The sequence below is a fragment of the Lepisma saccharinum genome, chromosome 3, assembly GCF_977018435.1.
Source record: "Lepisma saccharinum chromosome 3, izLepSacc3.1, whole genome shotgun sequence".
In the NCBI taxonomy this organism is placed as follows: Eukaryota; Metazoa; Arthropoda; class Insecta; order Zygentoma; family Lepismatidae; genus Lepisma; species Lepisma saccharinum.
In genome coordinates, this window is record NC_139231.1 from 34,734,555 (window position 1) to 34,761,834 (window position 27,280).

A 27,280-nucleotide genomic window follows, 5' to 3' on the forward strand; every position below is an offset into this window, starting at 1 on the left:
CAAAATATTGTAGAATATGTAAATGTAGGGGCAGATTCAAGAAGAATTAAAGTAGATTTCTCGTTCACCAATGCCAAGTTTCTAGGTGCTTTGCCTAAACCTAAAACCAAAACTACAATACGTAACCAAAAAGGGTTGAGAGGTTGAGGAACAGGCCCCGTAGCCAGGATTTTTTTTTGAGGGGGGGGGCAGACCCAGAGGCGAATTTTCATAAATTTTTTCATATTATACACTGTGTACACACTGTGTAACAGGGTGTAACATAAATATATGTCAATACTTGGGGAACATATTCCTCACATGGAGACAATGAAATAATGTTATATGAACATGGGTCCGGAAATATGTCATTGACGCGTTAGAGCACATTTTCGAAAACGCTGCACACTGTGTATGAGGCGAAAGCAGTGTAGTGTGGAATGTTGAAAAAGCTGTCACATGCCACATACCCCACATCTGAACTGGCAGGAAACAAGGTGGGAAACATTGGTGTTGACCACGGTTGAAATTGGGGGGGGGGGGGGGGTTCGAGAAACACATCATAGTCAGGAAATGCTTTATTGGCACGTTCGAGTTCGTATGCTACTACATCACACAACACCCCATACCCAAACACGCAGTCCGCATGTAATGTAGTAGACGTTCTGGTGAACCCCCCAGATGAACGTATGGCAGAGGGGAAGGTACAACGTGTCAGTTCGGCGGTTTACCACAAGTGGTGTCCAGTGCGCACAGGAAGACGGAGTGAGCTTGCCATGCAAATTACGTCAATGCTTGCCAGACCAGCATCGAGGAAGTACTGTCAGTTGTTGTGTGTTCATCACGGACGTGGGTGAAGGTACAGTCAAATGTGCAGTTATTCAAATGCAGAATTGGCCGATGCCCATTTCATCTATGGGTTAGCAGGCGGCAATAGTAGTCGCGCTCAGCGTTTGTACCTCGAGAGATATCCAGAACAACAGTGCCCAGACAGGAGAATGATTCAGGCAATACATCATCCTCTGAGGTAACAAGGAACATTCACGCCTGCCACATGTGACAGGGGGAGGCCAAGAAGGACAAGGCCACCACAACTGGAGGCGGCGATTCTGCATGACGTTGAAGGCGAACCGAGTGTAGCACAAGACAATTAGCAGCCATATGTAATGTGGACCACATCACTATCTGCAGTGTGTTGCGTGACAACCAATTGTACCCGTACCATTTACAACACGTGCAGGCACTGTCAGCAGCTGATTTCCCCACACAAGTAGTGTTCTGTGAATGGTTTCGCAAGCAATGTGCAAACCCAGACTTTAGTGCAACTGTGCTGTTTTCAGATGAGGCCTCCTTCCAACGTGACCAAATTGTGAATTTCCACATCAGCCCGTATTGGCCGACGTGATTGTGCAATCATGTCAACACTGGTTCGCCGTCAATGTGTGGGCTTGCATTGTGGGTGATTGCTTGGTGAGGCCCAATGTGCTCCCCTCCCCCCAAGGCTTAACAAGAGGGACATACAAAGCGTTCTTACAGGACACCTTACCTGCGTGAATGTTTGTCGGTTTCTGCATCGACATTATTTCCGTGGTAGGTGGATCAGTAGAGGTAGACCCATTACGTGGCCTCCACTCTCTCCAGACCTCAACCCACTAGACTTTTGGGGACATTTAAAAGCTCTTGTGTGTGCAACATCGGAGCACGATGCTGAGAGTCATGTCCATATCATGGACGGATGTGATACGATACAGAATTCTCCAGGGATTCACAAGCGCATCCGGGAATATTTGCAATGGTGGGTTGCTGCATGTCTCTGTGAATATGGCAGACATCTTGAGCATTTCTTGTGAACCTGTTTGTCTGTTACCTACAGGTCTGATGTGCAGTGTTCTGCTACGAACCCCCCCCCCCCCCAAATTTCACCCGGGGTCAATGTCTCCCACCATGTTTCCTGCCAGTTCAGATGTGGGGTATGTGGCATCTGATAGCTTTTTCGACATTCCACACTACACTACTTACGCCAGTGTGCAGCATTTTCAAAAATGCACTCTAACGTGTCAATGACGCATTTCTGGACCCATGTTCATATAACATTATTTCATCGTCTCCATGTGAGGAATATGTCCCCCAAGTATTGACATATATTTATGTTACACCCTGGGTATATGGGTGGAGTGTATGGGAGAGGGTGGGTAGAGAAATTTGCTCATTTTGTTACGAAATGTGGAAGAACAGCATTTTCTAACCTATATGTATGCAACCACGTGACAAATATTTGCAGTTGACACTGACATTTGCTTCTGTCAGAGCAAAATAAATATATATATTTATATATGATACGGGTAGATTACATGTGTGCATAATGCAAACAATTCAAGTAGCTACGAAAAGCAACGTATGTGTGTGGGGTTTATAGATGAGGGTTCGTACAATTTTGCAGTTCCCGACTTTTCGAGGTATTTTACATAATGATTTAAATGCTAAAAAATAAATAGTTACACTTCAACTTTACAAGTTAATCAAATAAATCACGTTTGTTACACATTTTTGAAAAAAAAATGAAAAATAAAATGAAAAGAGCCATTTTATAAGCAAAAAGAAGATTGTTGGGAAAATAAAACTAAACGTGTTTCCGATTTCAAATTCTGCCAACCAAAAATCATTTAATTCCCCTGACTTTTCCAGGTTTTGAAAGGTCTTTTAAAAGAATGTTTGTTTCCAATGACCTCAGTCCTAGCCTTGTTTTCCCCGACACCTCCAGTTGTCAAGGACTTTGGAGTCAGTGCGAACCTTTACTAAATTATCTGAAGGGAACGGCTAAGTGACTTCACCCTGGCAGTGTGTCTGCTGGCTTAATATTGTCTCCATGGCGTGTTTTTGCTTTTAGAATCTTATGCGACAGTAAAAATAAATGCCAGTGGCAACCAAGAAGCTATTAAATGGTGATGCATACACCTGGGATAGAAAATGCCATTTTCAACAGCGCTCGTAGCATCGAATTTCCTGGCCTTGATGTGCTCTGCACACTGTGAAAATTGTCTGTTGTACGGTCACATCACAGTGTATTTATGTTCGACAATTACAAGTAGAAAAGAAGAAAAGTTGCAGTAAAACAAATTCCGATAAGACAGAATTTCGTAAATAATAAAAGGTAAATAATAATAATAATAATAATAATGTACAGTAGAGCATCGATTATCCGAACGTTGGTCAACCGAACGACCGCTTAACCAAACTGTGTACTCGCTCACTTTCAGATATCTGTAATGAAAAAAGTACGTGACTTAGCTGCTCGTAAGCGTGTAGGCTTGCTTAGACAGACCAAAATAAAGGATTTTTTTAAACGCTAATTTTGTGTACTGTGTGTATTGTTCATGCAAAATGCGTATGTAATATGTACATATTTTTGTTTAATAAACTGTACTACATACTATATATTCCTACTAAAGTTGCCTTTGTACGTTACTTTGTAATACATACTTAAAGAGATGCCTGTTTTTATGAATAAATTTACTGTACAGTACTTCTTTTTGGCAAATAAACATGTACAGTTCGATTATCCGAACAAACCAATTTTCCGAACACCCATGTCCCCCAATTACTTCGGATAATCGACGCTCTACTGTACTTAATTTCTTGAGTGTTTTGAACAAATAATGATATATGTTAAAAGTACTTCAGGCAATTTTTTACCCCAAAAATGTAGCAACGATTCTGCTGTGAAGTGGATTCTCCTATTTACATATTTAATTAACCCTAAGCCATTGAGTGGAAGAATGGACATCAGTTGCAGAATAGCCCTGATGTTGGAGAAAGAAAACAAAAGTTTTTTATCCTTTCCGCTCGATGGTGGTGAAAAGGGATCATAGACCTTGCAGTGCGGGTGGAGAGGTAAATGCCCCTTATATGGTTGGTTTTGTATTGCAGTCATTGAAGAAAATTTCTTCCATACTGTAAAGAGTATAGAAAATTCCCCTCTATTCTAATCATGTGAAACATTAGTAACACTGTAACAGAAGAAACCATTCAATAATCAAGGGGTTCCTATTTGTCGAATGTCGTCAACAACTGTTTTTGACTCATAAAAAGTTCAGACAATTTTAAAAATGTTCTCAGTATTCTACAGAAAGTCCTACATAACCAGTACAATGTCTGGAGTGGCACAAGAGTCCTTCTTCCCTTATAGCAAGTCAGGACATGGATTAAAAGGAATGGACTGTCGTGACTAAATCGGAACGTCTGATAGCCTTATATCCATGGTTATAGAACTAAAATAGCCCAATATTGCACACTGCAGACTTCTAGAGCTTGCCTCTCTCGAGAAACAACCAATTCATTTGTGCAAGGACAAAATCGAAATTCATGCAAAATTTGAAAAACCATCAACGTAATTTTTGTAGGTTTCTTTACGTTCAAATTAAAAATGTTCCGCTCGAGGGGGGGCCATGCCCCCCCCCCATCTTGGGTACGGGACTGTTGAGGAACTCCACTCGTTTATATTTTTCTGTTAAAGGTATGGACTATGTACTAATTACGAGGGTAAGTCAAAAATTATCTACACTTTTGCCAAAACTTTTCTCAGGTTGGCCACACTGCCTTCAGCGCTTGTGTGCTATACGGTTGTACTTTTGTGGTCATGTGGCCGAGGTTTGATCTTAATCGCTCCATTTTTCTTTCCTTTGTTACAGATTAAACATGCCGCTCCACTGGCAGTATGCACCAAGGAAGAACAGTGATCAGTAATCCGATTTCTCTGGTCTGAAGGTGTGTCAGGGGTTGAAATCAATGCAGGCTTTCAGTACAATACAGGGACAGTGCTTTACCACCTACAATTGTGTATAAAGTTGATCGAAAGGTTTAAAAATGGCTAGACAAACATGAAACACAAAGCGTAGGATGCCCATCAATCTTCACCACTGATGGGAAGGTTCAACAAGCTTGAGAGATGATTCTGATGAACCGATGGTCACCCATCATCCAAACAGACTTTATTCTGACATCATCAGATGTACTGAAAGCCTTCGATGAATTTCAGTCCCTGACACACCTTCATACCAGAGAAATTGGATCACTAATCGCTGTTCTTCCTTGGTGCATACTGCCAGTGTAGCGGCCATGTTTAATCTGTAACAAAAGGAAGAAAAATGGAGCGATTAAGATCAAACCTCGGCCACATGACCACAAAAGTACAACCTTATAGCATACAAGCGCTGAAGGCAATGTGGCCAACCTGAGAAAAGTTGTGGCAAAAGTGTAGATAATTTTTGACTTACCCTTGTACATACAAATCCGAGCTCTACTCATTACGTATGTTCTCATGCCCTTCGTGCAATAATCGTACTTTCCAATGCCATCTAGTGACAAAATATGCTACTACATGTAACTCACTCCTTGGGACATAAGATCATAGTCGTATTGTAGTCGCTATTACCTTCTTTTCTATTTGTACTGCGAATGTAGTTGTGACTAATACACGTCTCGGATATGGAGAATCCTTTGATGAAGACTGGGTCCGGTGCGGAGCTTGTTGCATGTAGAACAATATTTTTTTTAAAATGATTTTTTGTCACTTCGCTACCAACCCTTGGTACACATCACCTGCATTGTTCATACATTGTTCAGTTGCATTTGTATATTTCAAATTTTTGTGTCAGTCCTGCATTCTTGCGAAAAAAAAATTGTTGCAATGACTATGCTCCAACCCTCATATACAAATCTTCTTTTTAAATATTTGCATTGTTCAGACTGCATAAAAAATTCTTCCAATTTCATATTATTTTCCAAATTGTTGGTAATGAACCAGCATTGTGAAGATAATTGGGGACCTCCTTGAAATCAATAGCAGTTTCAGTTTCAAAACGCATTAAACAGTACAGTTGGGACATGTCTTCACCATCAGCCAAAGAAAAAAATCTGGTTGACAGGCCTTTCCCCCAAAAGACTTGACTGTTGCACTACAGAGTTTAGTTTGTATTTGTATTTTGTTATTTTGTCACTTTTCTGCCACTAATAATTTCTTAGAAGTCTGCATAATCACGGCTTGCAAATATTAAAGAATAGTAATGTGTAGTTTACAAGTCCTTTACTAATTCTTGTTTCAGACCAGTTAGCAGATACTTTCTCAGAAAAGTGTTCACAAATCACATTAAAAGATAAAAATGGCATAAAAAGTCATTAAACGGATAAAAGACTTTGGTTTTAAAAAACTGCACCAGCATCCTTGCCATGGACTGTCTTGCATAAAAGACACACTGTGCAGAACTGGCAATGGGCTCCAAAACGTCTTATGCTTTAATATTTCTGCCACTCTTGGCTTATCACAAAAATGAGGATGAGCAATTTTTAGATGAAATTGTTGAATGAATAATCACAAAGAATGCCCATGCCAGGACTCAAATCTGGAAGGTTTGACACCCAGATATAAAGTGGACAACTTAATGTGCTCTTCTACAAGCCAGCAAGCTTTGGTTTTATAATTCAGGAAAATGTGTTATTATGCAGGAAAATGTAAAATCCAGGAATGCAACATGAAGGCTTTACTGCAATCTGCTTCATCCCTAATACGCATGTATTATATTCATGAATGTTCTTTTGTTTAGAATAATATCCCAGCATGGTTGATGTTTCACATTGGCGAACAAAATTCACATGAAAGTCACATTTAATTCCCAAAATTCAAGGAATTGCCTACACTATTTTGCACAACGTACCTCGCTAAATGAAATATCAATCTTTCCATGAGATTAAAATTTGCCACTGGAAGCTTCTTCAAAATGGCAAACAGTGTAGCCACCCTGTCCTGTGGATCAGTGAGACTTGCAGCACGAAGGAAGTCCTCGTAACACTCAAACGTCAACAGAGGCTCAGGCATATCTCTGTAGAAACACTTCAACACGGACGTTAAAACATGAACCTGATAGTTCTCAAAATTCACATCATCAATGCTTTCCTCGAGTCTTAACTTGAGTTCCTTCACCTTTGAGCTCACACCAGATTTCCTGTAAACACCCTCTGTGTACAGACCATACATCTCTATAGTTGTGATCAACCTGTCAACCACAACAGGTATTTTGCCTTCCTCTCCCACGAGAGTTATTAGTGGGACTCCAAAGATCTTGCCTCCACCAACTAACCCAGCGACTTTCACCTCTTCTTTACCACACTCTTGCGTTACCTTTGAGTAACACTTCTTATGGCAGGTCAGTTTGCAATCTGAAACATTATAAAATAAGAATGTAAAGAAACATATTTCAATAGCAGTAAAACATGTTTATGTGTGCAACTTTGATACCGAATAAAAAATCCATTAGCAAAGATACAATTGTTTGTCTTACAGGCTGACAAAGATGAGAAGAACCCAAAAAACTTGCAAACCAGACAACCGTTTGTTTTCTCCTCCTGTTTCCCCTTCACTTGTGCCAAGTGCCCCATGTTTCCATATTTATAGCTTCCCTCCCTTTCCTCATCAAAATAATTCAACAATGCTAAATATTGTGTGTCTACTTTTGCCATGTAAGATTTTTCTCTTCATGATTATACAAACACTTGGCAATGAAAAAAGGCAACAATGATGTGTTAAAGGATGTTGTACATTTTGGCAACATAATGGTAAACAGCTATTTGCATCTTCCATACTCCCCTCCCCTTGATTAAACTTCACTGGCAGCACTACAGGGATCTTCTCTTCTTGGTCAAGGTGTACCTGTATATAACCAGGAATACACAGAAACAATAAAAGACAATGCAATCCTTTTTACTGTGAAGTAACATGAGCTTTTTCAGCAAGTGTTACTATCTGCTCAGCAATCTTACCACACTTACCAATCTCAAAACTTTTTTTTAAATTTCTTTGAGACTAATTCCACATTATTACAATGATAAGTTTTGTTTTTATTTGACATCAAACATGTATCCCATAATTCTGAAACATACCATAACTCTTGCCAGAGAATTTATCATACCATTCTAAGATGTAAATAGATTAACTCAGCACTCTGAATGTCAAAGTAAGCAATGTTAATACATAAAAAAATCTAACACAACATGCAAACTCCACCAAATAAAATGAGTGGCTCAGGAGTAAAACTTGATAACCCATACAACTGAGTTAACATTGGATCCAGTTGCTGTACAGTCTCCAGTTGTAGTACAATAGTGAATGTAGTTCATTCAGCAGCTGGTGATGGTCAGGAACAGACGGGAACATCTGTATAACCCATAAGCCACAATAAGACAAACTTTCACCTGCATTTCTCCCGGTCTTATATTTTTGTGGGTTATCAAGTTTTACTCCCGAGCTACTCAAATAATACCACTTACTTTGGCATACTAAACTTCTTTCTATTGGCCACATAAAGAATGAAGAACATATTTCACAAGCAGTTGGAATATTTATAATTGTTAACAAAAACATATGGCCTGCATGTGCAATTGACTCCTCAACTTTCCTCTTCTTCTCCTTCTTCCGCTTTGTTTTTGGCTTTTCATCCAATCGGTTCAGGTTCATGAACTCATTCATGAAACCACGGAAAGCATTAACACCCATTGTTACAGGAAAATCCTCCCTTGTGTTTTCATGATTGCATACAGTCTCCATGACCTGGAAAAATAAAGAAGTTGCAAGTTAATACCTGTATAATGGGGATGAATATGAAATTTTGACTGATATAGCCGAAGTTCCAAGACAGGAGTTAACAATACTGATTACCCAGATGACATCCATGACGAGTCTGTAACTTTGTAACAGGCTGGTAGTTTCAAAATGGATAATAAATTGCAAAAACTACCAAAGTCATCTCACAAAAACACATGGGGTAAATTGGCAGGTGGAATTTTCAACATATGTAGTGCCTGGAGATAGTTCAAAAAAGTTCAAATGGCAAAGGGGGTCAAGTGACCTTGTGTCATATGCCTCTTAATTTCAAACACATTTTATATTAAAGCATTTTTTGGGTTTGGTCAACCATTTTTGAATGGACACCCAATGAGTCTAAACTTCACAAGAGGGTAAATTTTTGAAATGGAAAACAAAGAACAGGACCACATAAATTCAAAATTAAAACCTCTTGACTTAGCCCATGTTTTGTCATGAAGTGACAGACAGTTTGCACACTTTATTATAAGTTTCGAAAATATTAGCCTGTTATGAAGTTAAGTCTCGACCTGTATTAAGAACCTGATAAGATTATTCCCTCATTAATTGTGCCTCCTCAGTGGACAGGCACTGAGGTTCAGCGTAGGTATAGTTGTTCCTTTGAGGAACTCACATCAACAATTTCATGTAATCATAATCCATCCTCATCATTGTGGTTAGTCAAACGTTGCAGAAAAGTGGGGGAAAAAGAAATACAAATTACCTTCTTATGTAACTAGGTGGCAGCAATGAGTTTTGTTTTCAAAAATGAAATTGCATAATTAGAAATTTACATTACAAAACTAATGCACACCACACCTTTATAAAAATAAAACAATAACCAAATGGTAGCATTATACATTAAATTACAGCTTATTTACATTAATCATTGAGCAGTATACATGTGGTCAACACGACGAACTCCCATCACTGTTGTAGGTTTTCATGACCGGGTTACACTACTTATTCATAGCTCCCCAATTTCCAACTGGTCCCATACACAGGCCGAAATCTCAGGAGAAAAGTTGTTAGCTTCCCCAAGGAGACTCAAAACTGCGTATGTCCCATAGCCAGAGCACACACCTTAGAGTGCACAGTCATGGTGTAGGACACGTGGCGTAAGTTATGCCTTATACCGGTTGTCCCAGAAGGTGCCGAACACTGATGACCGCATAACTGAAAAGCTAAATGGATTGAGAAGAAATGCTTTCTTCGAAGATAAGGCTCTGTATGTTGAGAAAATTATGTGATACAAACATATAGAATATGTGGAGTAAGTGGAAAAGAACAAAGAGGTGAGAACAGTAGTAAAGGAGGAAAGAAGAAAGTGGATGGAAGAATGGTCAAAAGTGCTAGAAGAAGATGTAGATGGGAACAAGAAAGTATTGTATGGATTAGTGAGAGAAAGGAGAAGAGAAAGAGGAGATAGCTGTAAGCTAAGGGATGAAAGGGGAATGTTGTAGAAGAGGATGAAGAAATAAGGAGAATGTGGAGAAATCATTGAGAAATTGCTGAATGTGAAAAAAGGAAATAATCATAAAGAAGTGAAGGAAAAAGAAAAGAGGGAGGAAAAAGTGGATGAAGCTCTGAAGAGAATGAAGAGAGGTAAAGCATCTGGAGTAGATGAAGTGCTAGTGCAAATGATACTAGGAGCAGGAGTGATTGGTGTGCAGTGACTGTACAGAGTGTTGAAAACAGTGTGACGAGAGGCAAGTGCCAAGAGATTGGACAAAGGGACTAATAGCTCCCATATTCAAGAAGGGGGACAGAAAGGAATGTAAAAACTACAGAGTTTTATGTGCCACTCAGCAAAGGTGTATGAGAACGTATTAGAGATAAGAATAAGGGAAGTAACAGAGCTGAACATGAGAGAGGAACAGTATGAATTTAGAAAAGGCAGATCAACAGTAGATCTGCCATTCACCATAAGGCAAATGCAGGAAAGGCACTCCGAGTAAGGAAATGATTTGATTATGGCATTCCTAGATATAGAAAAGGCATGCGATAGCATGGACAGAACAAAGATTTGAAAGGCTCTAAGAGAGAAAGGAGTCAAGGAAGAGATAGTGTGTAGAGTGCAGAGCACAAACAAGGCCAACCAGAGCTGTGTGAAGAACAGAGTGGTTCAGTATAAGTAATGGACTAAAACAGGGAAAGTAGAATAGATGAGGAGGTAAAAAGAAGAGGACAAATGGGTGGTGGACTATATCAAAGTGTTTGAAGATTAATATGGAACAGGGATGTACCTATGAAATGCAAGAAGGTAATATACAACACATGCTATGTGCAAATAATTATGTATGGAGCAGAGACTTGGACAATGACAGAGAGAGACAAAAGAAAGATGCAGGCAGTGGAGATAGAGTTTTTAAGGAGTATATTGGGGAAAACTAGAAGGGATAGAATAAGGAATGAGGAGATCCGACACAGTGGGTGTGGTGAATATTCAGGACAGAACAGATCAGGCACGAATGTGGTGGTTCGGACACATGAAGAGGATGAATGCAGAAAGACTACTAGTAAGAGCTTACAATGTACAAGGAGTGGGAATAAGGCCAAGGGGAAGAAGACCAGGAAAAAATGGAGAGGCTTGACTTCTATGCCAACCCAGTCAGAGGCAGGAAATGGCGAAGGATGATGATGATAAATTATGCATGATATTCCATGTTTGTATTACATAATTTTCTCAACATACAGGGCCTTATCTTTGAAGAAAGCATTCTTCTCATTCCGTTTAGCTCTTCAGTTATACGGTCGTAAACACCGGGTTCAGTGACTTCTGGGACACACTGTATAAAAGTCTCTCATACTGTCTGACTTAGTATATCCGCACAAGTGTACAAAACACCAACTTGTATGAAAACATAGATAGTAGGATACACTATCACGTAACTGTTGTCGGTAATTTCCCATGAAAATTTATTACTAGGGTTGAGCTGATATAAATACTGATGTGTTAGTATTGAAATCCAGCCAATACCTTCAGGAGTCCTATTGTCTTGCGGACTCTGTAAAAATGACACGCGACTCTTTCATGGAGTCTTAACTATTCTGGAAATTATGCCAGATGCGCATTTTTTATTATTGTAACAACATTGCTACTATTTTAGGAATCAAAATTAACTTGCTTGTAATTTACTTCGGCATTGCAAAAGTATATCATGAAGGAATGTCAACTGCAAGTTTCATTATTTTATGTAGGAATTGTAAAAGCCGACACAATGTACAATCGATACGTGTAAATATTGGCCACGTTGCCTAGACATTTGGTCAACAAACTTTTTGTATTAAAAAAAGCCCAAATTGTAAGATTTTTGTTTCTAGTTGCCATAAGGCTGGTATCTCAGGTCAACCTTTAGGGAAGAACTACCCATACCTTCGGACAGATTTGGTGATTAGCCAATGGGTTGTTCTTCGTAAACGTATACTTTTGGGTGAGGTTCCTGCGATACCAAAAGAACCGACATCCAATGCTGAAAGTATTACCCATTACAGATTTGTATGCAGATCTGCATCTGTTGACTCTTTCCAGGATTGGCAGTTCAAAAAATTTGTTGTATTTGTGTGAATAAGAACTTACTGGAAAATATTTCCATAACCTTTTCATATTATATAAGAAAAGGTACAAATCTGACACCAGTGACTAGTCGGGGCCTGGTAATCTGTTACAAGCCTTTTACTGAGAAGACTGATTTCGGATGATCCAACTGTGACTGGAAGCAGGCCCTAGTCGACCAGTTAGGTGCATCAAGTTCAAGTGATATCCGCTCAGCCCTACTCATTACTCACACAAACAAACTTCTCCTATGAAATGATTAGTTATGTGCATACACTTCCCAAAATTGTTTTCAACTGTCCACATTACCACAGTCATTTTGTGAACAATCAATTAACTGCTTCTATAGTATAACTTAACTTTTATGACATTTTGATGCAGCAGACATGCATTTTTCTTGAGAGCTACAAATGTAATAATTAAATACAGCATTTCATATGTGAGTGCTGCACTGTGACCTTGCGGTCTAAGGTGCTAGGCTTTGGGCTTCACGACGTGCTCAGTTCGAGTCTCCAGCGGGAAGTGTGACAACTTTTCTCCTGAGATTTCGGCCTGTGTATGGGACCAGTAGCCAGTAGTGTTCTGCGTGGGCAGGTATGACTCAATCCGTAATCTGGGATCTGCTCAATCCCTGTGGCAGTTCTCTTGACCTAGGTCTCCATGCACCGCGCAGCTTGGATAAAATTGGGAATGTCATTGCACAACGGTTGCGCTGGGCGGGATCCACGTGCATCGCATTGTGGGCGGGAGCAGAGAGTCATGTCCACGCTGGAGCGGGGATTCGCAGTTCATCCGGGACTTTAAGCAGGCAGACGGTACGCTACACAGCCATGCTTATTCTGGGCACAGCACTAAGGCAATCATTTGATGACAACTGAGGAGACGGTTCAGAATTCCCAATGAAACCTACAAAGTAGATTCAGCATTAAAAATATTTCAAACTCTGTTGTTCCAGTACAAAAAAAAAGTTACAAACGTAAGTAGCAGGATATACAAAGGACTAAGAAGAATCACAGTTTTCAAGGTTGGTGTAATGGCGTAGTAGTTAAGGCAGGTGCTTACGGTAGTGAGGGTCTTACATTCGATCCCCACTTAAGGCAACTTCATTTTCAAAACTTTTTTTTTAATGTCTCGTTACATTTCTATAGTTAATTAGAACATATTGGTAAACGGAATAAAAGAAAATATAACTGATTTACCATTCTTATGACTTTGAGTCTTACGAGTCTTAGAAATGGCTTAAAAAGATTGTGTGGTTGTAAGATGGACGTTTAATTACGAATTTGCTGACATGCGTGGCGGAGTGGCTAGCACAGCATGCTACGATGCTAGGGATTTCAGGTTTGAATCCCGTCCTGGGCATAGGTGTTACTTGTGAGTGTCGCTTCTTCAGTTACCATATCATCACTCATATTCATCGTCGCGATTAGCCAAAAGTGGCTAAATGAAAAATCAAAATAAATTGCATATTTATGAAAGAAGAAAAGAATACTGTTTCTTTGTTTTCTTATATATATATAAATTGTGACGCCTTTGAAGTATTTATTACAAAATGTAAAAGGGGAATATTTTGTTTCGTAGGTTTGAAGGGTGTCAGTAATTTGATCAATATGAAGTAGCCTGGATGTTAGGCTGTCTTGTTTAAAATTATAAGATAAAAGAGACTCTGAATTGCTCTCTCATAAACAGGAAGTTAGAGTTGAAATTTCACTTGGTTTAGGACTTCGCTATAACCCTAGTAAAGACTTGTCCTGTTAAATTTGAATCCTGCCATAACTTGAATCTTAAATGAGTCTAGCGATACAGCGATCAAACTTCTAGGAAATGCATTTTCTGATATGGAAAAATTGCTTTCAAATAGTTTATTTGTACACTCTAAGAATGCTTCCTATGCCCTTCATGTAATTGTAACACCACTGACATATTCAATTATATCTGACCTAGATTTGTGGTTAACTATTAAAACATGGTTACCAGTACTGGACTATGTACCCTGTTGTTTGAAATTAATATACCTATCAAACGGGAAGCCTCTCAACACTCGTTCACATTTAACGTTTTCGAGATTTCTCCTGAGCAGCCTTTTCAAGCAGTGACATTGATAATTCGAATAATGTATTAACAGTTTTAACAATATTTGCCTGTAACAGATTCACAATGTGTAAAATAAGTGATCCTGTATACCCTGTCCACCCATGCTTCCTACGGCCATGCTCGCAGTGCAGTAGACAGCGACGGTCATCGGTTGCCCGCCCCCTGTTGAACCACGCTGAGTACTGATGGATACCAGAAAGCTTTCTCTTCAGATGGGCAAGTCGGGTTGGTTCCCGACAACAGCTGCGCAGGGCAGAGTGGGTGGGTATTTCTTACCATTCCCGGCAGGTCGTGGGCAGGCAATGGATCACATTTTAAGACCTCTAGTAGCCACCCACCATCGTGAGGAAATTGAGAGCTACGAATGAATAGCTTAACCCGTTCACGGAAACCTACAACGACAACTGCGGGTTCATCGTGCTGACCACACGCCAGCCTGTAACTGGTTGGATGATTGCCTACCTCAGCAGGCGGGAGTGAGGCTGGCAGTCGGTAGGTAGGCCCTGGCCCTCAGGGGCTTTTTTGCCAGGGGTTATTTTTATTATTTTATTTCACACGTGAAGTTTCCTGCTGTAAATGACTAGGGTGTCATCAGCATAACTTCTGTACCTCATGTGCATGAACTAGAGTTGGATGAGACTGGATTTTTCTGCTATATGTAGCACAATGTTTGACAAGTTATTTACAAACAGGACAAAGACCTAAACTGCCTCCTAACTGCCCTAAAACTTCACCGTGGAGAAGGAAGAAAATGGCCACCACCTCAACTTCCTCGAACTCTGCATCCAATGCCATCAAGACAAATTCATCACGTCTGTATACAGGTACATCCAAGCAAAATCCAACCATTCCAAAAAAAAACAGAAATCTGGAGTATGGATGAACATCTATATAAGAGTCTTCACACACCTACAAGGAAGTTGACCTCCGACATGAGATAGCACGCACCACTGACATAGAACTAAGCAACGAATACACTGAGCACCAGCTATCAATGTGGTGCGCAAAAGGAGATTTCCAGTTCTGACACCCACGATATACAGATAACTCCAACCAAGAACCCACACCAAAATGGATTGCTTCCCCATTCCACCCCACCACAGGTGAATTATCCAAAGCTTTTAAAACCCTCAACATCAGACTTGAACACAAACCTATATCTCAAATCAGAAGAACCCTACACAACTTCAAAAGATATTAACTACCCTGGGGTCTCCAAGTCCACATGCCAATGACACAACAGCTGGATGGGCAGAACCATCCATACTGTTCAAGAACGGATCAAGGAATATGTCAAAGATGTCGAAGAAGATACCAGGATCAGGCCTTTCATAGCACCTGCATACCACAAACCACTCCTCAGCCACAACCGGCTCTCTCATAGAAAACATCATCAAAGGAACTTCATGCCATGATCCAACACCAAGCAGCACTAAACCTAGATAACAGACAAGCACACTCAATGTGGCACCCCATTCTTGAAAACATCCCAGACCACTAGAAGAAAAAATCCAGTTCCCCTGCCCATTCAAGGAACACAAACCACATCACACCAAGCAAAACACAATGCAGAAGACAATCCAACCTGCCAGTCACCGCCCTGCAAAGATGCCAGCTGCCAGCAGAAAGCACAGCAAACACAAACCTATACACAGACACTAGCACCACCATACAGAATAAAATAGAACTACTGTCACCTGGAAACAAACAAAGCAGTGATGCATTACCATCTCCATCCCAGATGCTGCATCTCAGTTAATGAAGGCAGTGGGCATTTGAAATTAATTGGAAAACATCCAAATTATTCTCACCATAAATATTACAATAGAAATTTTCAAACTGTACACTAACAACAGCTTATTACTATTCACAAATACTCAAAAAGTTACAATAGAAATTTTCAAACTGTACACCAGTGACAGTTTATTAGTATTCACAAATACTCAAAAAGTATCTGGATCTTCTAACAACAACTTGTTCTCTACAATTAGAAATACACTGTTACGTTTATGATGAAATTTTGTGTCCGAGTTTCAATGGATTGTGTAAACCATAAAGTAGAGAATCATACGCTATCCATAATTATTCCTTAGAGAATGAAATAAATCATAATTATACTTACATGAAGGAAATTTGCAATGAGATCCTTGTATTTAATATTCAATTTCTCTGCACCTTGCTTATTAGCCACACTATAAGTTGAAACGAGATTGTCCTTGAATTCGCGAAGTGCTTGCTTAAATACTCTGTCCACTTCACTTGGCTTCTTACCCTCTTCACTTTCTATTTTATAGATCTGAAAATTAAAATTAAATTAAATTAATGGCCCCAGCAAAAAGGTTAAATAAAACTAAATTCATGGCCCCAGCAAAAAAGGTTAAATAAATGTGCACACATACATGTAATTTCTATTTTTAAGTTTCCACTCCAACAACAGAATATCTAGAACAAAATTTGCTTTATGGTTTAGATTCTGTTTGGTAGGCAGAACACAAGATATTATGATTCATGTGTTTTGGGGAAGAGGGACCTATGTTCAAATCAAATTACTATGATGATTAGCAGTGAGTGTTACAATATTAACATAGCATTCATTAACTTTCAATATACACATTCTAAGTAGCCAACAGAACAAGCAGCTCCCTTCTCAACCAACCAGTTGGTCTATTCTTTCCATTACTGATTTTTCTTGCTTTACTTCCTCTCATCCAAGTCAATCTTAAAATGTTTGTAATGAATCAATACTGAAAAAAATAAATCCACACAAAACACATCTATTCCACTACTTACAAAATATAACACTCAATACACATGAACAAATACAATGGAAGCTTCATTACACATGGACACAGACCAAAGAACTGAAAATATGGCAAAATAAAATCCTTTATACACTTGTGTAATGTTTCAGCCAGAATAATTTATTTTATATTCTGTCCAAACAAAAGAGAGGAATGATAGCATGCACATACATATTTGTGCTACTTAAAATATCAAAATTTTGGTGAAACACGGGAATGAATTTTGGTATATTAATTTTGCACCGAGACCTATGGAAAGGAAAACAATCTCTCGCTTATTGCAAGCGAAACTCGAAGAATCTTGACACCAGTCACACTGGCGCCAGCAAAAGTCGGGAGATAATCGGGCAGAATTAATGTTGATTTTATACGGGTCTAATGGAACATTGTCTGTTACAAGATTAACTGGTAAGATTAGATCCCTCGGGAGAAACAACACAACCTTTCTAGGCACCAGACAGAAGAAGAAGAAGAAGAAAAAAAAAGGTGGGGCTGTAATTTTCGTTCTGGTTCGGCTGTGTAAAATACATCACAAAAAAAAAAAGCCACGTTTTCTTTGCTTCAACAAACTTCATTCACCCTCCCTCCTTCCCAATTCAAGGGTGCAGTCCAAACTCCTTCCTTGGCTTGCATTGTAATCCAGTGTGAAAAAGGAAACGCGCAACTTGCGATCTGTCTTCACCCAATGCGTATTCTAGGACACGTCATTAAACGGCCTCCCAGTCGAAAGTCATTTAGGTTCGGAATTGAATTTGACTTTAAACTATATATTTAGTCCCGATTAGCCCATCAGCATAAAATGAACTGAAAACAAGCTTTATGAAACTGCACATTTTTACATGGTAGATCGTTATTTACTCTCACGTTAATCGATGATTTAATGTTGGATTTAGGAGTATTCTCAATGTCAAACACCCACCCCTCCAAAAGTTTTTCCCTTGAATAATGTCTTTTTAATCGATCTCAGCGACCATTCCTACATTGGGCACTTTTTTTTTCTTCACATGAATGGTTCTGAAGAAAAGCGGATGCAAATTAAATTTGCAGTTTTGCTTATCAGAAGGCGCAAAACATGAAGTTATTTTAACTCTTGTTTTCCTTTCTGGAGATCGAATTTCGTTATCCTCAAATCACAACAGCTTTGCGAGATTCAAAACAATAATTTTTTCCTTCCCGCTGGATGAGTCATTGCTGTTATCCGCAAGCAAGAGCTTTGCAGAAGCTAGACAAAACACTGGCGGCAGCTGCATCGTAAAAACAAGGAGACCGGCCGAGTGGCAGAAGAGAAAAATCCCAGCATTTTAAAGATAACACAACTGTCGAAGACGGAACTTTTAACAGCAGTGTAAAGAAGAAAGAAATGACCCTTGCTTTACATTTTACCATGCAACAGACAATAATACGGGTAATATTTCCTATGCAGACAACGGCATAAAAAAAAGACCTGAATTCTGCAATTATCAACATTGCCTTGCACACCAGTGGCGGAGAATAAGCTGGGAAAAGGGATGGATGTTTTTTTTTTTTTTTTTACTGTGTTTGTTAGTTTTCAAGAATATATCCAGAACTGGTTGCCCCATTTTAGACATCAAAGGAAAGGAAGAGGGGTGGGTCCACTTCCACCATTGCCTGTGTGCACACACGAGCAAGAAAATCGACCCTCCCCCCTTTTGCTGACAGGAAAAAAGGGAGAAGTCAGTCAGCCAACGGAACACTTTTTTGGCAGATATTACGACACAATTAGGAAAACGTATGAAGTGGGAAACGGGAGTTATGATGCACGTAAGATCGAAGTAAACTTTTGTGAAAACCTGGATGACAACACATTAAGCGGGTTGACGATCTTTAGTTCGCCTATGTGGCTTTGATTATCTCTAACAGTTTCCCTTTTTTATGAAGTGTTGCAGGGAACAAAGAACACGTTTTGAATGGAAGCGGTTACTGGAAGTTGTCGGTTATAAGGCCGAGAATTGTTCACTCACGGGAACCTACTGAAATCTAGGTCAGAGCTGGACAGATAGGCCAGACTTCCAGACGCCACGCATTGGTATTTTGGAACATTCCTGCGATCTTATCTCTCAAGGTGGTGTATTTATCGATGAAAAACTTGACCTGCCATACACATTGGCAAAGACTGCAAGTCCAGCAGTCATTTCAGGCTGCTCCCCCCCCCCCCCCTCACCGGCGAGTTTTCAGCAGCTCTTAGGACAAGGAAACAAGTCAAGGTCGATTTAAAATAACATCCAAGCACATTCGATCTTCTCTTCTCGCGTATCCAAAAGCAAGCGTGGCAAAACAAGCCTGGCACGTTGGTTGGGTAGCAGCCATCGGGTGCAGGGTAACATTGGTGCACTTGAGGGAGAGGAGGGCAGAGGTCAAGTGCTATTGGATATCACTCAAGCATGGTGTGGTGGTGTCTATTTTTGGTTCAGACCCAATTGTGAGCGGTAGAGCGCTCGTGAAGAGAATGAGTGGAAAAATACATTCTTTGGCCAATTTCCTTTTTCAACTTTTTTTTTTCCAAAGTTTTCAATTTTTTTCTAAATTTTTCACGGTTCCCGGGAAAAGGGTCGTTACTTCGAGGGGGTCATTATACCCGGGGTCGTAGAATCGAGAGTTGACTGTATGTAATTTTTTTAATGAACATGCATTTAGTCATTTTTAAAGAAATTGATTTTGATTGACACATTTTGTCACAGCTCCAAGATTTTGCACATTTTGCAGAAAAATTCAGACACGAAAAGTGTTGTGTTGATAAGTAGACTGTACATTTTGTGATTACAGGTTTACTTTTCATTTACATAAAATTTCACACAATTTTGTGACAAAATGTGGTAGAAAAATTTAATTCCCACCTTTGCAATCCCCTAAAATTAACATTACAGTGGGCAATTCTCACATTTACGCAGAAAAAAGAAACATGTATCATTTATTCATAGGGGCATGCATATTTAGTTTTTGACGAAAAAACGAAATTTGAAAAAAACACATTGTAGTGTTAATTTTTCATGTTTTTGAAATGTGCGAGATGCATTTTGTGACCACGTTTTGTCACGAAATAATGCAAAATGAACTGCAAAAAGCGAAATTAACTGTTAAAAACACGAAATTTAGGGTTTATTCACTGACCTTCTGAGGTCTGAATTATCCTGAGAGTTATGCAATTCACGGAAATTAATTAATTCTGCTGTTAATATTGGAGAAACAAAAATGGACTCCTCTACACAGAAATAAACTTAATACTCTGATAACTACAAAAATGTGCTATTAGAAGTGAAATGTTAATTCTGTGGAACAAGTGTAGTTTTTAAATCAAATTTAGGATTATATTCACAATTTTAAAACCAAAATGTCTTTTTATATAGCACTTTTCATTTTTCACCGCTATAACACCGATATTTTATTTTATTTACCTCTTTTTGAACCCGAAATTGATTCAGTTTTTGTACCGAAATTTTGCTTCTTTATTTACCAAAAATGTGCGCCTCGATTCATTACTGTAGACTTTTAATTGAGGAATTGACAGAGGAAAGAAAAAATTGTGTATTGAAGGAAGGAACTTTACCAACCATGCTCTGAGCATGATGCTTACCTTTCTAGTAATGAAGTCCTGCATCAACTGTAACTCACGAGCATCGGAAATGATTTTGTCCGTGCTATCAGTGAATTCTGAAGTACCCGTAAGACTAAACTTGCTTGGCTTGCTAAGATCATAAGGGGTTCGAGAATGTTTACGGTATTTCCGACGACCAGGCTTTCCTCCACCTGTCGACTGAAGACATGCAAATTCTCGAGCTCCTCCATTCTGAATGCATTTTGTGTGCAGCAAAACTTTACAATCTGGAAAAAGAAATAATGGATAAATTTTTTTCTCACCAACACCTTCCACTCAATTTTTAGCCTGCTTTTAACTTGCATTCTTGATTTAATGTCAAGTAAATAAACAGAATCAAATTTTAAAAAACAAAAAACAAAAACTATGCCTTCAAAACTAGTGGCATTTTATTAGGAAAAAATGTTTTCCTAATTTCACCTTATGCTTGGATAGGATAATAGGGACTGGGCCTACAGTTTAAAGTGGAGTTCGAACATGGATTCCCTTGAATACAAGGTGAGAGAGCGTTACAACTGACATGGGAGAATTCTCTGAAAGTTTATTATTTGTCTTGGCACTACATTCTAAATTACAAAAAAAAAATGAAGTGGTATTTTTAAATTTATAATTTAATGCTCACATTTAGGCAAAAAAAAAAAAATCAGAAAATTGACAAAATGACTGATTTTGTAAGTCTCTAGAGATGGCACAGTTCTTAAATTCTAAAAATAAGAAAATGAAAATTGAAATACATCTGATAGGATTCTTTTCTTTCGCTTCCATACATTAACTGCAATTATAATAATGATGGCAAATTGATGAAACACTGTATGCCTCTCCTCCACGATTCAAACCTTGTATGCCATCTTATGGAAATGATTCTGGGCATCCAGAATTGAACAGAATCATAACTAAAAGTATGAATACACAAAGTTCGAAGCATTATGCACAAAATGAAAACTTCAGAGAGTTATGACAATCTTGTAATTGATCTTAGAAGAAAACACTTGCTGGGATTGGATACATCAGATTATTGCAGTTATACTGAAATATTGGACATTAAGAAATATTAAAACAACAAAATGTCTACAAATAATTATAATAATAAATAAATATATTTGAATATTGGTTATTGAGAATCATACTCGTAATAGTTTGGTATAGGCATTGGTTTGGTAGAAAAACACTACATATATGCTGACCAAAGCAGTATTATTTCAGTAAAAAACCCTTAATATTACATTTTACATATCATTGGTTTGGTGTATTGATAAGTTTGGCAGCCTGAATGGACTGAGGTGCTTGGGTTGCTTCAAATAATATTTTCAATGATGTAGGTATGCAACACTCGGAGATTACATTAGCAAAGATAAATAGTTAAATCTTTTGAAACCTACTAACTGTACAAAAGACAACTCACCTACACACTTATGTCCCTGTGTGAAGAATGCATCCATGCTCTTGTTACAGAATGCACACATGTCGGCTTTTGAGAAACGAGTCACTTTACGGAATGTGTGTCCTGATATGGAGAACATGGTACCCTTCCATTCAATGTCCGACTGCGACTTGGGGCATTCGTCCACCTCAGGGTTTGATTTTGATGGATCGCTGCTTCTGCGAATGGAGTCAAGATCCCTCGGTGGGCTCCACTGTCTCCTCGGCGCGTTCTTACTCCCTACGTAACCAGGGAGTCTACACACTATATCGTCGGTCGACCACTCACTCTCGCGAGAATAGATCGAACTTTCACTTCCGTCACTCGACCTTGCCTCCCTTGCACGAAGGAAAATTTCTTGCGGAACGGCACCACTGTCATGCGCCCACCTGCCATCCCCAAAACTCATCACGGAATTCTCACTACTGTTTCGAGTCATACTATGTGCATCACTAGACCCCCACTTATTCTGACGCCATGCATCTCTCTCTGTCAATTTATGTTCCGAATGATGTTTCATACCCCACTCTTCCAACCTAACCTGGTACCTTGATTTCCCATGGCCAGGTTTTTCATCAAGTTTTGCATCTTTGTGGTCCTGCTTTGACTCAACATGACTAAACTGTGTGGATCTTGAGACTTTGGCTGATCTTATAATTGGTTTTGCAGTAGAAAAAATATCAGGCTTTCTGTGATTTGTGTCTTCCACTTGTTTTTTCCATACCACGTCTGGTTTTGTACGTGTTTCAAAGCTGGAGGGAAGACCTGAAGTGCTAGGATAGATCTGATCTAGTCTTGAATCCATGAGTATTTCATCAGGTTCACTATCACTTGCCATAATATCACTTTCAATTTTATCCACCTTCTTACTGCCACCTGAAACAAAGAACAATGCTAATTTAAAATCTTCATGCAGGTAATTTATGAATGGTGTGAAAACAAGCTGTAATATGGAACAATCTGTATGTGTGTAAAGAACATGCTCCATTTTTCTTTTACAGATGTGAAGTAAACTGCAATTTATGAGAAAATAAGAACAAAACTCAAAAGAAAACCCATGTTAAAGTATCGTACAAAATTGGTATACAGACAATTTAAATTATTTAGGAAAATTCCCAATTTGTTTCCCTACAACAGTGTTGATTTCTTTCTTATACTATGGATTCTTGTACAATTAGGACACATCACCAAAGTTACACGAATGGCAATAAACAATAGTTAAGTTTTCATGTTTCAATGCTCAACTTTACATCTCTGTGAACTCTTAGGTAGCTTTCAGACCAAAGGGACACAACAAGTAAGTCACTCGGACTGGGCGTGTGTTGCTTCACCTTGGTCTGCTGATTGCAAATGCACAGTGATGCTTTCTAACAGACTGGAGGTCCCCATATTGCTTACCACTTCAGTTTGAAACCTCCATATAGCATCATGTTATCCTTGCTTGTCTGTCACATGTTGCATGTCACTCGCCACTTTGGTCTGAATGCCACCTTAGGTGCCACAAGGGGACAGGCCAGTCTATGAAATGAGACATTCACACACCAGTACAGAATTTCTGCATAGAATTACATCAGTGAAAAAGAGAGCACTTCTACTTACTCAACAGAGCTTGAAACTGTTTCTTTGCACGATGTAAAGTGCTTTTTACATGAGTACCAGATTGAGATTCATTACTCTTCATAGATTCCACACTCTTTTCTGATGTCAATGAATCTGTACTTCCTTTCCGTCTTGCAGGAGGCAAAACATCTGCAATACATAATAAAATATTACGTTATTCAGTACACGTTTGCCCTACAATGCATACAGATTCATCTCCTAGTTTTCTACATACAAGCTTCTTGTTGCTACTTTACAAAACAACAGTTTACAAATTTTAAGATCCTTAATTCGTTTAAATCCAATGTTTACCGATATTCTACTTATCTGATATTAAATTTGCAAATCTTGAAGAGCATGGCTGGTTCATTAACCTCCTTAACTGATGTATGTAACCAGGTGACTGCACATTTAGACATTTACTTGCCAAAACTAGGGCATATCAGTTAGTGGACTGGAATGGCGAAATTTTGCACTAAATTACTAAAATGGATTTTAAAAAATGTGTACTGTCACCTTGGAAGTGTACCTAATAATGACAGTGGATCATAAAATTGATAATTAAAAAAAAAGTGTTCCAAAGGGAAGTAGAATTTTATTTCATTTGTAAAGGTAATAATCAAAATCTAATTATTGATAACAACTCGTTTGAACCAGTTTCCAAATTCAAATACTTAGGAGTAATATTAACAAATGAAAATTATATTAAAGAGGAAATAAAAAGTAGGCTTAATTCAGGAAATGCATGTTACTTCTCTCTTCATAAACTTTTGTCTTCTCGTTTAATATCTAAGAAACTAAAAGTTAAAATATACAAAACAGTAATTTTGCCTGTAGTATTATATGGATGTGAAACTTGGTCCCTTACATTGAAAGAGGAACATAAATTGAAGAGTATTTGAAAATAAGATCCTTAGGAAAATCTTTGGACCTAAAAGGGATGAGGAAACAGGTGAGTGGTGAAGGTTACATAATTTAGAACTACAGGAAAACCTCGTTAATACGAAGTTCAAGGGACCAAAAAATGTCAACTTCGTATTAAACGACTTCGAGTTATCCAAACTTTTCAAGATGGCGCTTGTTTTCAGGTGTAAAGAAAGTAGAGTATAAATTAGCCCCACAAAGGATATTTTATACTTGGTGGTAGCTCAGAAAATAAGCTTTATATGTTATATAATAATATTGTACGTTGTAAAGGAAGTGTAAAAAATGTTACACAAAATGAGAACACGGCGCTTAACGCGGACCCAAAGATTACAAGAAGTCGGTTAACATCATTTATCCTGCCTAGTTATACAACCGATTATGCACGGGATGCATGTTGTGGCAAAAAGTCTTATAAAAAACGGTATTTTCTTTTAATTGTGCAAAGTTGTTGCTCTTCCACGAAATTCTTACAATTTTAGTTCATAAGAAACCCGTTTGCACGGAGACCTACGGAAAAGAAAACAATCTCGTTTATTGCAAGAAGTGAATCTTGACAGCAGTCACACGCGAGCAAGAGACGGGAGATAATCGGACAGAACGAATATTGGATTTTATGTACTAGAACATTGTCCGTTACAGGATTAACTGGTAAGAGAAGATTATCTTGGGAGAGAACACAACCTTTCCCTGGCACAAAACAAAACAAAAAAATCGGGCCTGTAAATTTCATTCTGGTTCGGCTGTCTAAAACACATCGTAAAAAAAAAGTCACGTATTCTTTGCTTGAGTTAACTTCATATTCGCCCCCCTCCCCTTTTTCAGGGAGCAGTCCAAACTCTTCCTCAACTTGCATTGTAATCAACTCTGAAAAAGTAAACACACAACTTGCGATGTTTGCACCCAATGTGTATCCTAGGACACATTAAACAGTGCCGCACTCGATAATCACTCTGGTTTGGATCCCACTTTAAACTGTATATTTAGTCCCGCTTAGTTCAGCAGTATAAAATGAACTAAAAACAAGTTTTACGAAACTTGCATATTTTCAGATTAATCGACAATTTATTGTAGGTTTCAGGAGTATTCTGGAGGTCAAACACTCGCTCCGCCAAAACTTTTCCTCTCGTATTCCTACATTGAGCATTGCGGTTTTTTTTTTTTTTTTAACAGCAGCATGCTAATGGTTCTGAAGAAAAGCGGGGATTATATGGCTTTGCGAGATTCAAAACAATGAAGCTTATTCCTTCGCACTGGATGAGACATTGCAGTTATCGGCAAGCGAGAGCTTTCCAGACGCTAGACTAAACACTGGCGCCAGCTGCAGCGTAAACACAATGAGACTGGCTGGAAGTTAGAACAGCAGGTGGCAGAAGGGAAATCATCGGCATTTTAAAGATAACGCAGTTGTCGAAGACCGAACTTTTATCAGCAGTGTGAAAAATCACATTACCATGCACACCAGTGGCGGATAATGAGCTGTTGTAGAAGGAAGGGGGTCACTTTTCTTTTACTTATCATACGGTTTTTGTTCGTTTTAAAGAAGGTTTTCAAAACTGTTTGCTTTTTTTTAGATGCCAAAGGAGCCGGTGTGCGCACACGAGCAAGAATATTGTGGCCGAAACAATTAGCAACGGACCCCCCCCCCCCCCCCGTTTGCTGATAGATAAAGGGGAGAAGTCACTCAGACAACAAAACACTGTTTCGGCAAATTTTATGACCGGCACAGTTGGGAAACGTATGAAGCGTGAAACTGGAGTTGCAACATACGTAAGATCGATGTCAACTTTTGCGGGAAACCTAGATGACAATGCATTAAGCGGGTTGACGATTTTTAGTTGGCCTATGGGGCTTTGATTATCTGTAACAGTTTCACTTTTTTTATGAAGTTCTACAGGGCACAAAGAACACGCTTTTAATGAAAGTGGTTACTCGAAGTTGTCTGCTACCAGGCCAAAAGTTGCTCGCTCACGGGAAATTGCTGTATCTCGAGCTCAGAGCAAGACAGATTGGTGAGACTTCCAGGCGCCACGCGTTTGTATTTTGGAACATTCGTGCGATCTTATCTCGCATTTCTCATCTGGCACTGGTAAATATTTCCAAGGTGGCGCATTCAGCGGGAAAGAGCTTGACCTCCCACACACATTGACAAAGAATGTCAATGTCCAGCGGGCATTTCGGGCTGCTTCCCTCGAGTTGTCAGCAGCTCTTAGGACAAGGAAACATGTCAAGGTCAAGTTAAAATAACGTCCAAGCTCTTTCCACATTCGATCTTCTCTTGTCGACTTACGCAGGTGTCTACTTCGAATTAAGCGAAACCAGTTTTGCGGAAGGGTCTTGTAAACAACTTCGTATTAAAAATTATCCGTATTTCGATTTATCCGTACTGAAATACATTATAAATCCTATCTTATTGGCTGGGGAATGGGAAGAACTTCGGATTAAAGGGTACTTCGTATTAACCAATATCGTATTAACCAGGTTTTCCTACATAATTTGTATTCATGTCCAGATATTATTAGAATAATTAAATCAAGAAGACTTAGGTGGGCAGGCCATGTGGCACGAATGGGAGAGGAAAGAGGAGTTTACAGGATTCTTGTTGGGAAACCTGATGGTAAGAGACCTGTAGGAAGGCCAAGACGAAGATGAAGGGACAACG

General features: G+C 38.9%; 1 protein-coding gene across 3 annotated transcripts in view; it reads right to left on the reverse strand.

Annotated features, from left to right (window-relative positions):
- Window positions 1–27,280, reverse strand: part of LOC145984972 (unconventional myosin-IXb-like) — a 137,932-nt gene that overhangs the window by 8,315 nt on the left and 102,337 nt on the right. For all 3 annotated transcript variants that reach the window (XM_083118425.1, XM_083118423.1, XM_083118424.1), the window contains 6 exons: window positions 23,695–23,844; window positions 22,078–22,971; window positions 20,655–20,902; window positions 16,384–16,557; window positions 8,299–8,578; window positions 6,690–7,191 (listed from right to left, as the gene is read on the reverse strand). In XM_083118425.1, the coding sequence (XP_082974551.1) occupies window positions 6,690–7,191; window positions 8,299–8,578; window positions 16,384–16,557; window positions 20,655–20,902; window positions 22,078–22,971; window positions 23,695–23,844 (2,248 nt within the window). The remainder of the gene's footprint in view (window positions 1–6,689; window positions 7,192–8,298; window positions 8,579–16,383; window positions 16,558–20,654; window positions 20,903–22,077; window positions 22,972–23,694; window positions 23,845–27,280) is intronic.